Source organism: Bolinopsis microptera, chromosome 6 (genome assembly GCF_026151205.1).
Source record: "Bolinopsis microptera isolate Bmic1 chromosome 6, MBARI_Bmic_1.0, whole genome shotgun sequence".
In the NCBI taxonomy this organism is placed as follows: Eukaryota; Metazoa; Ctenophora; class Tentaculata; order Lobata; family Bolinopsidae; genus Bolinopsis; species Bolinopsis microptera.
In genome coordinates, this window is record NC_087077.1 from 17,201,042 (window position 1) to 17,213,567 (window position 12,526).

Below are 12,526 nucleotides of genomic sequence, written 5' to 3' on the forward strand. Positions count from 1 at the left end.
GTAACAATCACACGTCTAGCTTGTAGCTCTATGTATGGAATATGCAGAGGATACTCAAGAAGTGCGCTGAAACAGCTCACCACCACCTGCAGACACACCCACACCGCTGTAAACTCAACTCTCTCCTCAACTCCTGCTAAAACTTCAACTCCTGCTAAAACTTCAACACCTGCTAAAACTTCAACACCTGCTAAAACTTCAACTCCTGCTAAAACTTCAACTCCTGCTAAAACTTCACCTCCTAAACCATTGAAGAATGACTCGCCCCATCTTTCAAACCCCAAACTTCAGAATCTCGTCACATCCAGTTTTCCGAGGTCACGCATGTGTTTTGCTTACGGCTCTAAAGTCCTGCACCAGCTTGAAAACCTCCCGACTGCGGCGACTATGACAGATCTTATATTCGTAGCAGAGGATCCTGCAGCATGGCACAAGGAGAACTTTAGGAACAATAAGCACCATTACTCCTTACCTATGCGGTTAATAGGGCCTAGCGGGGTGGCTTTTGTACAAGATATACGTCCTTATTGTTTCTTTAACCCGTATGTAGAGATTGATGGGGTCCTTCTCAAGTATGGGATCATCTCTGAAACTCATCTCTTGAAGGGTCAGTTAGCAGTCTGCTCATTTCCATTTACCCTCATAGTTGGATTATATTACAATGAAATTAGATTTTAATTTTAGTTTGCGTTATGTTCGTACCCATCCTAGATACTTTCTTCGGCACATAAACTGAATGTAAAAATATAAGTTTACTAAATAATATGCAGAGAGTTCTCCAATACCCCTGAAATGTAAAAATATAAGTTTACTAAATAATATGCAGAGAGTTCTCCAATACCCCTGAAATTTCAGATTTGCAGACCTGGGACACCTTGTACGTTGCAGGGAGGCTCCACAAACCTGTGCTGGTTTTATACCAACATCCTCAATTCAGAGGCTCCTACATCACTCGCAACCTGAGGTTAGTTAACTTCACCGAGCAAGGAGGGGTGGTTGACTTTATATTACTTAGAAGGCTGCCTTACTATTCTCGTTTCTTTGTAACGTCATCCACATTTTTGTGCATCAAAAGTAGAAGATGCGCAGCCCGGCGTATTAAACATGTTTCTAAACATGTTTCTAGAGCTAGATACAAATGAGGGCTAAATAAATTAATATAATCGAATTTTACTCTTGATTTTTTGCTATAATTAGAACTGGTGATATATTATAATTACATACGCACAGAATTATTAATCGTGATCTGATCTGACTTCAAACCCTCTCAGATCAGCCCTTCACACAGCTCTGATGTTTCTACCGGAGGTGTTCAACGACATCCAACTCTTCACCGTCATCTGCAACATCTCATACTGCGGGGATGTCAGGTCCAAACTAAAGCTGGAGAATCTTAATAAGGTTCGGAATATTGTGGAACCTAATATCGAGCACTTCAAAAACCTGTACGAATCTGTGATAAACGATTCGCCGTTTGTTGAGAGAACTGATTACGGATACTGCCAGGCTCCTAGAACGGATAAAAATCTCCGAGCTTTAGAAAACCTTATCCCCGCTAAACTGCTGCATGTGCCGGAAGATGGCTCGCATCCAAAAACTCGTGTCTTTAAATTTGATGATAGACTAGAAACGAAACACCAGCTCTTCAGAAAGTCGCTGCGGGAGACTATCGCTATCCCGAAGAACAACTGAAAAAGGTAATGTTCATACCCTCAATTAACCAGACAATCAAAGGATTCTTCACTGCGGGGGCATCCAAATCATTTAGATACGGCCTCGCTAAATGGAGAAAGTCCAAATCAAAATCAGTAGAAGTTTTTAAAAAGGACTCCCCTGACCTACCAGCTGTTGTGGTGGAAAGTAAGCTGATGTCCCATGAATATAATATTTACTGGCACAGTGTGAGCGCAAAGAATCCTAGTTTCCGGAACAACGTGATAATATCTGTGTTTTTAATGGTGTCAGCAACTTTATACGTCATGTGGAGGGAGAGTGGTTATCAAAAATCTCAGGGGGACATCAATAGTTCAATAACTGATCTTTAGGGTTTAATTTGTTGTGTGTAAATTATTATGTACTTTTTTATTTTGATCTGTCATATGAGAACCAGTTTTAGCTTTTTTCGTGCATCTATCCCTGGAAATCAATTTTTTACACCATACTTTTTGAAATGATGTTTGGTCAATGACTGTTCAAAATAAAACTTCTTTAAAACATAATTATATTATTCTTCTTGTTGTACTTACTTGTGACGCACTAACATTTAAAGAGGATGCTGGATAATCAAACAGCTTTAAAGTAAAAGATTTTGCTAGACAGACTTATGTCAGACTCAGAAAGAAAGAGCGAAGAATCTAATTTGAATGACACCCCTTCTTACCTCGACTCACTGGATACCGGGCACGTTAACGCTGGTACGTTGCATTACTGTTTATTATTATATCATTATTATTATATTATTACTGTCTATTCATAATGAAATTACAAAATTATGCCTGTATAATCCCACAATCCTGACACCCATAACGTTTTATAATACTCTTCTTCTCAACAGTTGATCTGAGTAAAGATAACGGGGAGGAAGAAGGAGAGTTCCTGGATGAGGAGTGGGGGGATGATCAGTGGGACGATCTGGACAACGACCCGGACAATGAGGACGACGACCGGGACGACAAATATTCCGGTTAGAAAATCAAATATTCGTTGTATTAACCTTTGTCGTGAAGTGAACAGGTGTTGTTTTATCGAATTCATACAGGTTGGCCCAGAAGTAATTAGTAACTGCCCAGTGCCCTCACGCAACATTCACGTAATTCGTGTTAGAATTGCACCAAAATGCTAGAAATTATTATAGATATGGACCATCTTAGATTTTCTGAAAGTTTCGTAAAATTTTAGAGATTAAAGTAGATGTGGCACGACACTCCCTCTTTTTCACTGTTATGTTGTCTATGTTGTCTTCATACTATGAGAATGCTTTGAGTTAGGAACTCACAATTTTCTAGACACGTTTGGTTCGATAATTGAACAATTTTCCCTCAGCTTTCATAACAGTTTCCAATTCTTGAACTAAAATAAGCTCCTTCCTGGGAAAGCTGTTTCAGTTAGCCTAAACGGCAAATGGTTTGGTTTAAAGTTAGAAAGCTGTTCCCTGGCTCAGTCTCACAAAGTCATGCTGTTGGTATGAATTGAAACACAATCATATGACGCAAAGGTTCCGTTCATAAATAATTAACTAATTGGGGTAATTAAACATTACAAAATTTTAAAACGATGCCTATGTCAGAGGATTCATTAGAAATATAGAATACATTACTCAATAGAAAAAGTCTCTAAATTCTCTCTTCAAAGGAGCAAAACATTAACACAAATATTCATTTCCATGAACTACAATTTGTAAACATTAGATTAAATATCAGATATCGGTAAATTTTAACTGATGCTCAAAAATTTATTCAACATTTAAATGGACGTGAAAAATATACTTTTTTAACTGTAAAACCGAAGCTTGAAAACATTTAGATATACGGATTCTAATCAAATTTTTACTTTGCATTCGACTTCAATTTATTCGTTCTACACTGTGTAGTAAGAGGCATACTTAATATCAGGAGCATCATAATTGAAAGAATAGATTTCGCAGATAGTCCAACGGTTTTTATAATACATCACGATATTTATATAAATTATATGTTAGTGTTGAAATGTTTACTGTTTTTGATGGTTCCGATCGCCTACCGTCTTTGGCTGGGATAGTGAGATTTGTGTCTGTTCCTAGTTTCCTTCTGAGATGGCTAGGATAGTGAGATTTGTGTCTGTTCCTAGTTTCCTTCTGAGATGGCTGGGATAATGAGATTTGTTCCTGGTTTCCTTCTGAGATGGCTGGGATAGTGAGATTTGTTCCTAGTTTCCTTCTGAGATGGCTGGGATAGTGAGATTTGTTCCTAGTTTCCTTCTGAGATGGCTGGGATAGTGAGACTTGTTCCTAGTTTCCTTCTGAGATGGCTGGGATAGTGAGACTTGTTCCTAGTTTCCTTCTGAGATGGCTGGGATAGTGAGATATGTTCCTAGTTTCCTTCTGAGATGGCTGGGACAGTGAGATTTGCTCCTAGTTTCCTTCTGAGATGGCTGGGATAGTGAGACTTGTTCCTAGTTTCCTTCTGAGATGGCTGGGATAGTGAGATTTGTTCCTGGTTTCCTTCTGAGATGGCTGGGATAGTGAGATTTGTTCCTAGTTTCCTTCTGAGATGGCTGGGATAGTGAGACTTGTTCCTAGTTTCCTTCTGAGATGGCTGGGATAGTGAGATTTGTTCCTAGTTTCCTTCTGAGATGGCTGGGACAGTGAGATTTGTTCCTAGTTTCCTTCTGAGATGGCTGGGATAGTGAGATTTGTTCCTAGTTTCCTTCTGAGATGGTTGGGATAGTGAGATTTGTTCCTAGTTTCCTTCTGAGATGGTTGGGATAGTGAGATTTGTTCCTAGTTTCCTTCTGAGATGGCTGGGATAGTGAGACTTGTTCCTAGTTTCCTTCTGAGATGGCTGGGATAGTGAGACTTGTTCCTAGTTTCCTTCTGAGATGGCTGGGATAGTGAGATTTGTTCCTAGTTTCCTTCTGAGATGGCTGGGATAGTGTGATTTGTTCTTAGTTTCCTTCTGAGATGGCTGGGATAGTGAGATTTGTGTCTGCTCATAGTTTCAGATATGATTATGATCATATTGTCTCCTGCAGAGGCTCTGAAAAATTCAAATTCAAGTCGTATATTTTTAACGGTAGAGTAAAATATTAAATCCTGGGTTCAATGAAACATGTTAAAACATACGTAATTAGAATTCATGATATATAATTATATCAGACATAGGAGTTCACTTTCCCTTACGTCATTATGTTTCATAACTCACTTAGATTGAATGAATCTTTTTCTTTTAAAGCTGAGGCTAATTAGTGAGATAAGGATTTGAGATGGTCTGATTGTTCGAACTCTGTCTTAGCTCTCCAACAGCTGCTCTGAGGCAAAGGTTGAAATATTAAGTCACTATCTTGCTACTTACATAATACATACTTTTGTAGCTAAATCACTTAAATCTCAAAATGTTGCGAGAAACGCGAACGGCCATTAAATAGATTTTTTTCTTGGGTATTTTAATACTTTCAACTATATATAACGAATACTTCCAATCCGGATTTTACATTAAATAGTTTATTTGGTTAATAACTCATTACTCACCTACTTCAAGGTTTCAATTTGTTTAGTTGGTTTACTTTACGAGGTTGTTACTGTTACTCAAACATTTTATCGTCGTCCGCCCCATCTTACTGGTCTGAATTCTGAAATAATCAGTTATCATTACCAATACTATTTATAAGAAAAGATTTGCAATGATTTTTGCATTGTTTTTCTTTCGATGTTTTGTTGTTACATACAATTATCAAGATAATGATCAGATATATCTCTAAAGTGCAAACTTACGTTAAAACCGTGTCGGTACTCGAAAAGATAGAGCTGTTTTCCCGCGGTTCAGTTTGGGTACCGTTCACTACTGACTTCAACCGTAAAACTAAAAGGAGAAGTTGTCATTGTGGATCATATATTTACATATTATCATAATACAGTAAAATAACAGAAATATCAGGCCAGATGAAATTTACAATTATTGTACTAGAAGTACGAGTCCGACTCATTAGAAAACATGATATTATTCATTTCAATGACCTGATCACGGAGAAGATAAGGAAATGGTTCATCTATAATGAGTTCTCTCAATTTATCTTGCCTGCCAACATGCTGGCTGCTTCTCTGAAATAATAAATAATGATACTGAGTCTATAACAAGTCTAATGTACCGTCACAATAGTGACTTTAATATTAGTTGATCATTATCTGGCTAATCAAGTTAAATGTTTGATTGGATCCTGACGAATATAATTCTTTGTTGATCTTAGTCGATTGTTGTTGTCTCATTTAAATTATTATATTTACCTTCCTGAGGTGTGTGTTACTTTCCACCCACTAGTAAACTTTTTGTCATTCGTCTCACGCGGTTATGTGCACATCAGTCGAAATGCACCGGTCAAAATTTTCATGGAAACAAGCGTCCAACTTTTTTCTCCCGTTTTTAGTTCGTCCAGATAATAATATATTGATTTAAAAGTGATGAATAAATGAAAGATATTTTTTATCACAACTTTTTGTGGGAGAAAACTGTCTCCTCATTCGAATCGCTCTAATGGACAAATCGCTTTAAGGACAAACTAAAAATTCGACCGGTGCATTTCGACTGATGTGCACACATCCGTGTCTTGGTTCTTCGAGAAATTTCCTGGGGATTGAAAATTATTTATCACTACTAGATTGCTAGAATCTATAAATTTAAAAATTTGTTGTTTTAAAACAGAAACATCGTTTAAATTCGTGATCATTGAATAAGAGAGATTATTGCAAAGAAAGTTAAATCATAAAAGATTTCGAAATGATTGTCAGAACTCCCTGTGCAGTGGTTTCCTGTCTGCTGTCGTTCGCAGCTTCAAAATCTTCAAAATTGACTAGTACGAGTAAAATTGTAACCACCAACTGCTCTGAAACATGAAGATATCGATTATTCAGTCAAGTTGTAAAAAGCCTATGCATATGGTGGTAAATTTAGTTTATGTTACAGTATTTGAAGTACTTCTTATGATAGTAACAGTATGATAATAAGCATGAACATTTAATTTACGAAATAACATTAAATTGCGTGGTCTAAAAAGATTGAGACTGAACCTTTGATAAATGAAATATTAACCTCATAGATGGAAGTAATTTAGGGCGATATCAAGGTAATTTTTTAGTGGTTCGTTGTTCTGACTGCTTCTGGATGTATGCACTATACAGGCCTCGTTTCTCTGAAAGTATAACTTTAATAAGTCAATAATGCAACCACTAACATATTATCAACAGTAAAACCTTATTATAGTCAGACGTGAGATTTAATACTTAATACTGCACTATGTTATGTAAAATAAATGATTCGATATCCAGTTCAAAATCATAATTTGTTAATTCCAATCACGCGTTGTTATCTCACTTATTGAATAAACTGATGTATATACTGGACGTAAAATCTTGCTATTGCCTATGGTACCACTATGACCCCACTTTTTATAAGAGAAAAACCTGAAATACTTAATCCTAATCTATTGTGGAGGGGTAATCGCTCATCAGGTTGATCTCTGCGCACTTTTGCCTGCTTCATTACAAAGTTCTACTTCTATACCTGAATTAAAGTTTTAACTACAAATATAAACCGAGGTTATCCTTAAAAGCTTAAAGCCTGCGAGATAGATATTGAAAGTGTTAGATAATAAAATATTAAAGCAGGTATGTATATGACACGTATACTTGTTGTATTTTAATTGATATCTGAGTTTACCTGGGGACCACAGGCTTTATTGTTTGTTTACGATCGAAGATATGGCGGAGTGAGAGGCTGACTGCCGCCCAGTAAGGTTCGCGTTCGCAAAAGGAATATGCAACTTTTAGCCGGCGCGGCGGCGCGAACGCTTCGCTTGCGCAAGAGAGACATACAACACGTAGCAAACAGATCCATGACAACTTGCAATAAGTATAGGGTTGCATAAAAATATAAATAATGATCATAATCAATATTATGGAATATAATAATTTAATATGAGACCATTCACATTAGAAATGCGGCTGCATTTCTTGTTAGAAGTGTGTGTAATCCTTTTAAACCACATTAGTCGCTAAACACTTAAACAAGCGGCCTATTGATAATTGATGTGGCGTGGTATCTCCTTGAAATTATCCTATTTTAGAATTTACCTAGGCTTAGACAAAAAGGTTCTTTAGAGTAAGTGAAGACGGTCCCCACTGTGCAGGTCACTTCACTGCTCCCTCTGTTGAGAGCTCCAGAGTCAGAACAAGTCACTTTCACAACGGTTCCTGGGTCTAATGGAAACTTAGCTGCTGTCTCAATAGTGCTTGTCCACTCAGCTTTCAGTCCAGTACATAACCCTTGATAATATAAATAGGTCCATATATTTTATATTCCTCAAACAGGGCTCGATTATATCGATTAAAAAGAAAATATCCATAAATTCGTATTGTATATAAGGTTCACAGGTATGTGATATATACGTATTGAAATAAAAAGTTAACTTAATAGCATTTAAAATATTTCAAATCTTCAAAATACACAGCTACCTGGTTGACGCTGGTAGTAGTCAGATGCAGAGTCAGAGGATTGGAACCGTATCTTTGCAACTTCTCCGCTCCACCTTGTGCTCCAGTCACTGCGACTACACGTTGAGTCTGACATCAGGGTGTTGATCATCTCCTTCTCGTTACAGTGTACCACTAGTCTGATACCTGAGGTTCTGGTTAAGGTTACCCTCCATACCTTGTCTGTTGCAGTAGGTAGGTCAGTAAGGAAGTTAGCATAGTTCCAGTTGCAGTACCTGATAAGGTACTGAGGATTAGAGTAGAAGCGGACGAAGAGTGATCCTGCTGTGACTCCCTGTGAGGTGTAGAGGTACACATCCACATTATCGTCACTCCCTAGCGTACTATTAGTCGTTATGTTGAGAGAATACTTCTCCAGATTAAAATCGATATACACACCACGTTGTACTGCTATCCAGCCTGAGGTTGTTACCACGTGAATATTTGATAGCAGTTTACAGTACACATCAGCTGGTAGATATTACGAGTAAAATATTATCTAATAGTGCAAATTTATACTCGGTGACCAATGCAATGACAATTGCATTATATTTACTACTCTTATACGTCATGATAAATTGGTTCAATATATTAAGCTCATAATGACTAAATGACTACAATATAATAATTTCAAAAATGTTATTGTGCTGCTGCAGTGCTACAAATATGATATTTGTGAAAATATTTGATCGTAGTGATCTTACCTTCATTGAGATTCTCAGCAGTATTCTCAATGACGAGAAAGGACATCAGCAAGATTAACAGCATTGTTGTATACTATTGTTCTTGATTCACTAATAATACAACTATATTACAATAAGATAATACGTCGGAAACCTATGCTAAATACTACGCAAGAGTTTAAAAAGGGTCACATTTTGCAGTAAATAACGACGATAATCATTTTAAGAGCAATGTAACGGAATTGTCGTTTTTTGTTCATACTGCACTTAAGTCGGTTCTAATTATTTCAGCAACAATTTATAGAAAAAATTGAGAAAAACCAGTTCTAAGCAAGCTCACATAATATCATGATATTAGGGTACAGTAATCCAACTGCATCATAATCTTACTATATATAAAGGCATTTTACTGACACCACGGCATCAACTTTAACACGGCTTTCCGCAAAAACCGTAAAAGATATACAACTTAATTTTTTTTGACTGATTCAAATGCTTTAATGGCCTTCAAAGCAGCATCAAAAATAAAAATAGGCCAAGGAATAAGAACTTTAGTTCCCAAAATTTGGACCTATGTGGTGTCAAACACGCGAATTAAATAGGTAATAATTATTTTAGTCTCTTGAGTCTTGAAACCATTTAAGGGTTGGATGGGTTAAAAGCGTTTTTTAAATTTAGTCATTTTAACACTTTTTATTCAAAAAGATTTAAAAAACCGTCAAAATGACTAAATTAAAAAATCGCTTTTTAAGCGCCTTTTAAGCGATTTATAAAATTATAAACAGCTAAATTGCAACCAACTTATAAGCGCTATAATCGCTTATAAATGGTTCAATAAGCGCTTTTAAATCTTGACTCCGCTAGTGCACCCCAGGTTAATGGATGTTCAGAAAAGCTCTTATAAGCGTTTTCTAATTCTGGGCACTCCCCCGTTCCAACCAGGTTGAGGGGCATTGAGAAAGCACTTAAAAGCGCTTTCTATTTCCTATGGGGGGGGGGGGGGGGGGGTTTCCTCCCTCTTTTACAATGTAATATGCAAAATGAAAATAGTACATAAAATTACAATTTTAAGTTCGTTATAAACTAAAAGTTGCACTGTGCAGTATGAATTTGTATATATGACAAAGCTCTTTCAGTATAAAATAGCATCAAGAGAATATGTGCACCAAACACTGACCTTACATAATATGTGTTTAACTCTACAAAACCTCGTTGTAATGCAGACCTTGCTATAACGCGGTTTTTTGGGCTAAATTCTTTCCTCCCTCGATGCGTGTTATAACGAGGTAAGCTACTGTTATAATACTTATTCAAATTGAAATGTATCATTATTTTAATTTATCCTTTCCTTTTAGGGCTAACCAAAGCAAAGTCGTAATAATGATCACTGTCGTTTTCATGTGTATATCTAATTTTCTTATGTATGTTATTTATTAGGACTGATAGAGCGATAAATCAAATATAACAACAAAAATATTTTTACCTTAAATATTTAATGTGACAAAAATATTTTATTACGGTAATGTTTACCGTATTTACCGTAATGTTTGATTATCTCAGCGGACTTCGAAGACCTCGAAGACAAAAATATTTGACAGAATCTAAAAGATATTTAATCGACTGTATGGTCCCTGTATTTCTGTAACAACATCACTGCGTGGAATTGATTAGGGACATTGATTAGGGACACAGATTTGTGAAATATTAAAGCCTGTCTCTAAAAATATTATTTTCACGAGAAGTTCTTCCTTAAACAAAAACATTAATAATAAGAAGTTAGTATTAGTATTATTAATTAGTAAGAACTAATGATAAAGAAGAAGACTTTGATAACTATTTAAAGCTCCCCGACGCGATGCACTAGGCCAGGATGGCGTTGTAGACCCAATTTAAGTCTATGTGCAGCAGCCGGCATCAATTGAATAATTTGTACACTGTTCAAGATAATATGAGAGCGTGCAAAAGAAAACCCTGACCCTAACCCTTAAATAGTGTACTGATCTACAAGAAAAGGACTGAGGTGATCTTTGCGTCTCACGTGTACCCATCGCCTTGCACCCGCCCATGACCCGATGCCTCTTACGAGGTTCTCAGATAAGCTGAAAACTAATGCACGATTAAGCTCATGAGTTGTTGGGGCAGCCTATTGGTTTGTGAGAGAATCAGGTCTCACCTGTAGCACTGTAGGTTTGAATATTCATTGTTACTAGAAAATTTGGGCCAGCCAAGTGGTCTGTGAAAGAATCTGGCCAATCTCCTTATAGTACAGCAGATTTGGATATATGAATATCGAATATTAATTGTTTCCAGAAAACCAGGCCGGAGAGCTTTGGTGAGGGATCGTGAATGCTGCACCTTCACTGTCTCGTCTACGAAAAGATGATGAGTCTGACAAATAGTCAGTGCACTGTTAGGAAATAGCGCAAGTAAAGGAGCGCACAAGAGATTCTATGTGAGTTTTAATCGTTTCCTATAAACCTGCGTCATTCTATTCACTACATTCGCCCCATTATGTGATCAGGACTGAGCTGTCGAGAATATATATCGCCTCTTCCAGAGATCCTCCAGTCAGCGTCCCTCCTATACCCTGCGAGCTATTACAATTTCTCGTGGAAGAGGCTGACGTTTGCCGAGTGCAGTAATGAAGACCGATTAGGCCCGCCTGGACAAAGGGACACACAGTGCTGTTTTACTGGGCGGCGCTCAGAATCTCTATTCTAACATAATAGCCTGGGGTCCTCAGGTAAAGTGGTGTTAGGAAATAGTGTACTGAGATGTTTTACAAAGATTCACAGAATATGATTTTTGTGAAGACGGTAAATTCCCCAAAATATATGGATCCGTGCCATTTTACTGACACCACGGCATCAACTTTAACGCGACTTTCCGCAAAAACCGTAGAAGATATACATCTTTTTGACTGGGTAAAATGCTTTAATGGCCTTCAAATCAGCATGAAAAATAAACAATTGGCCAAGGAATAAGAATTTTAGTGCCCAAAATTTGTACTCCCAAGTGGTGTCAAAAACGCGAATTAAAGTCTTTTGTGTCTTGACACCATTTTAGGGTTAGACAGGTTCCTGCTAGTAAAATAATAAAAGCGAGGGATCGTGAATGGTGTGCAGATAAAGATCATTTAAAGATTCAATGATTGAGTGGTACTATCTTCCGTCTCAGCCCCTTCCTCCTTAACCTGTAAGGCACAAGACTTGGTTCACTCTCCAAACCTTATTCGTGTTATTCTATACGAGCATCTGGGAATCATACGCTTCACAAAATACTTACAGCCCAACAGGCAACATACCTACAATAATGATCCCACTCGTGAATTTTGAAATTCTGACTCGACTGAATTTTATTACCGCGGTTTTATCATCTTCAAAAAAACCATATTCTGTGAATCTGTATAACCTTATAATAACGTTAACTAGTTAACTGGACAAAGGAACACACAGCACTATTAGGAAATAGTGAACTGAGATATTTTACACAGATTTATAGAATATTGTTTTTTCGAAGACGGTAAATTCTTGTCGATATAATTCGGTCGAGTCAGTTATTAACAAACTTTGTCTTCTTTTTATAACAACTCTACTGCATATTACGAGGAAATACAACTTAGAAC

The 12,526-nt window shown here is 37.0% G+C and overlaps 1 protein-coding gene across 1 annotated transcript; it reads left to right on the forward strand.

Annotated features, from left to right (window-relative positions):
• The first annotated feature begins 23 nt into the window (after positions 1-23).
• Positions 24-2,171, forward strand: LOC134816622 (phosphatidate cytidylyltransferase, mitochondrial-like). Its single transcript, XM_063825555.1, has 3 exons — positions 24-607; positions 856-964; positions 1,272-2,171. Exons 1-3 carry the CDS (start codon positions 31-33, stop codon positions 1,690-1,692), a joined length of 1,107 nt encoding a protein of 368 aa, XP_063681625.1. The 5' UTR covers positions 24-30; the 3' UTR covers positions 1,693-2,171.
• The last annotated feature ends 10,355 nt before the right edge of the window (positions 2,172-12,526 follow it).

Bases quoted from the DNA above. Each gene is read 5' to 3' on its own strand.
- LOC134816622 (XM_063825555.1), top strand. From the start codon at position 31: ATGTATGGAATATGCAGAGGATACTCAAGAAGTGCGCTGAAACAGCTC. The intron at 608-855 runs GTCAGTTAGCAG...CTGAAATTTCAG, and splicing joins TGAAACTCATCTCTTGAAGG to ATTTGCAGACCTGGGACACC. The intron at 965-1,271 runs GTTAGTTAACTT...AAACCCTCTCAG, and splicing joins TACATCACTCGCAACCTGAG to ATCAGCCCTTCACACAGCTC.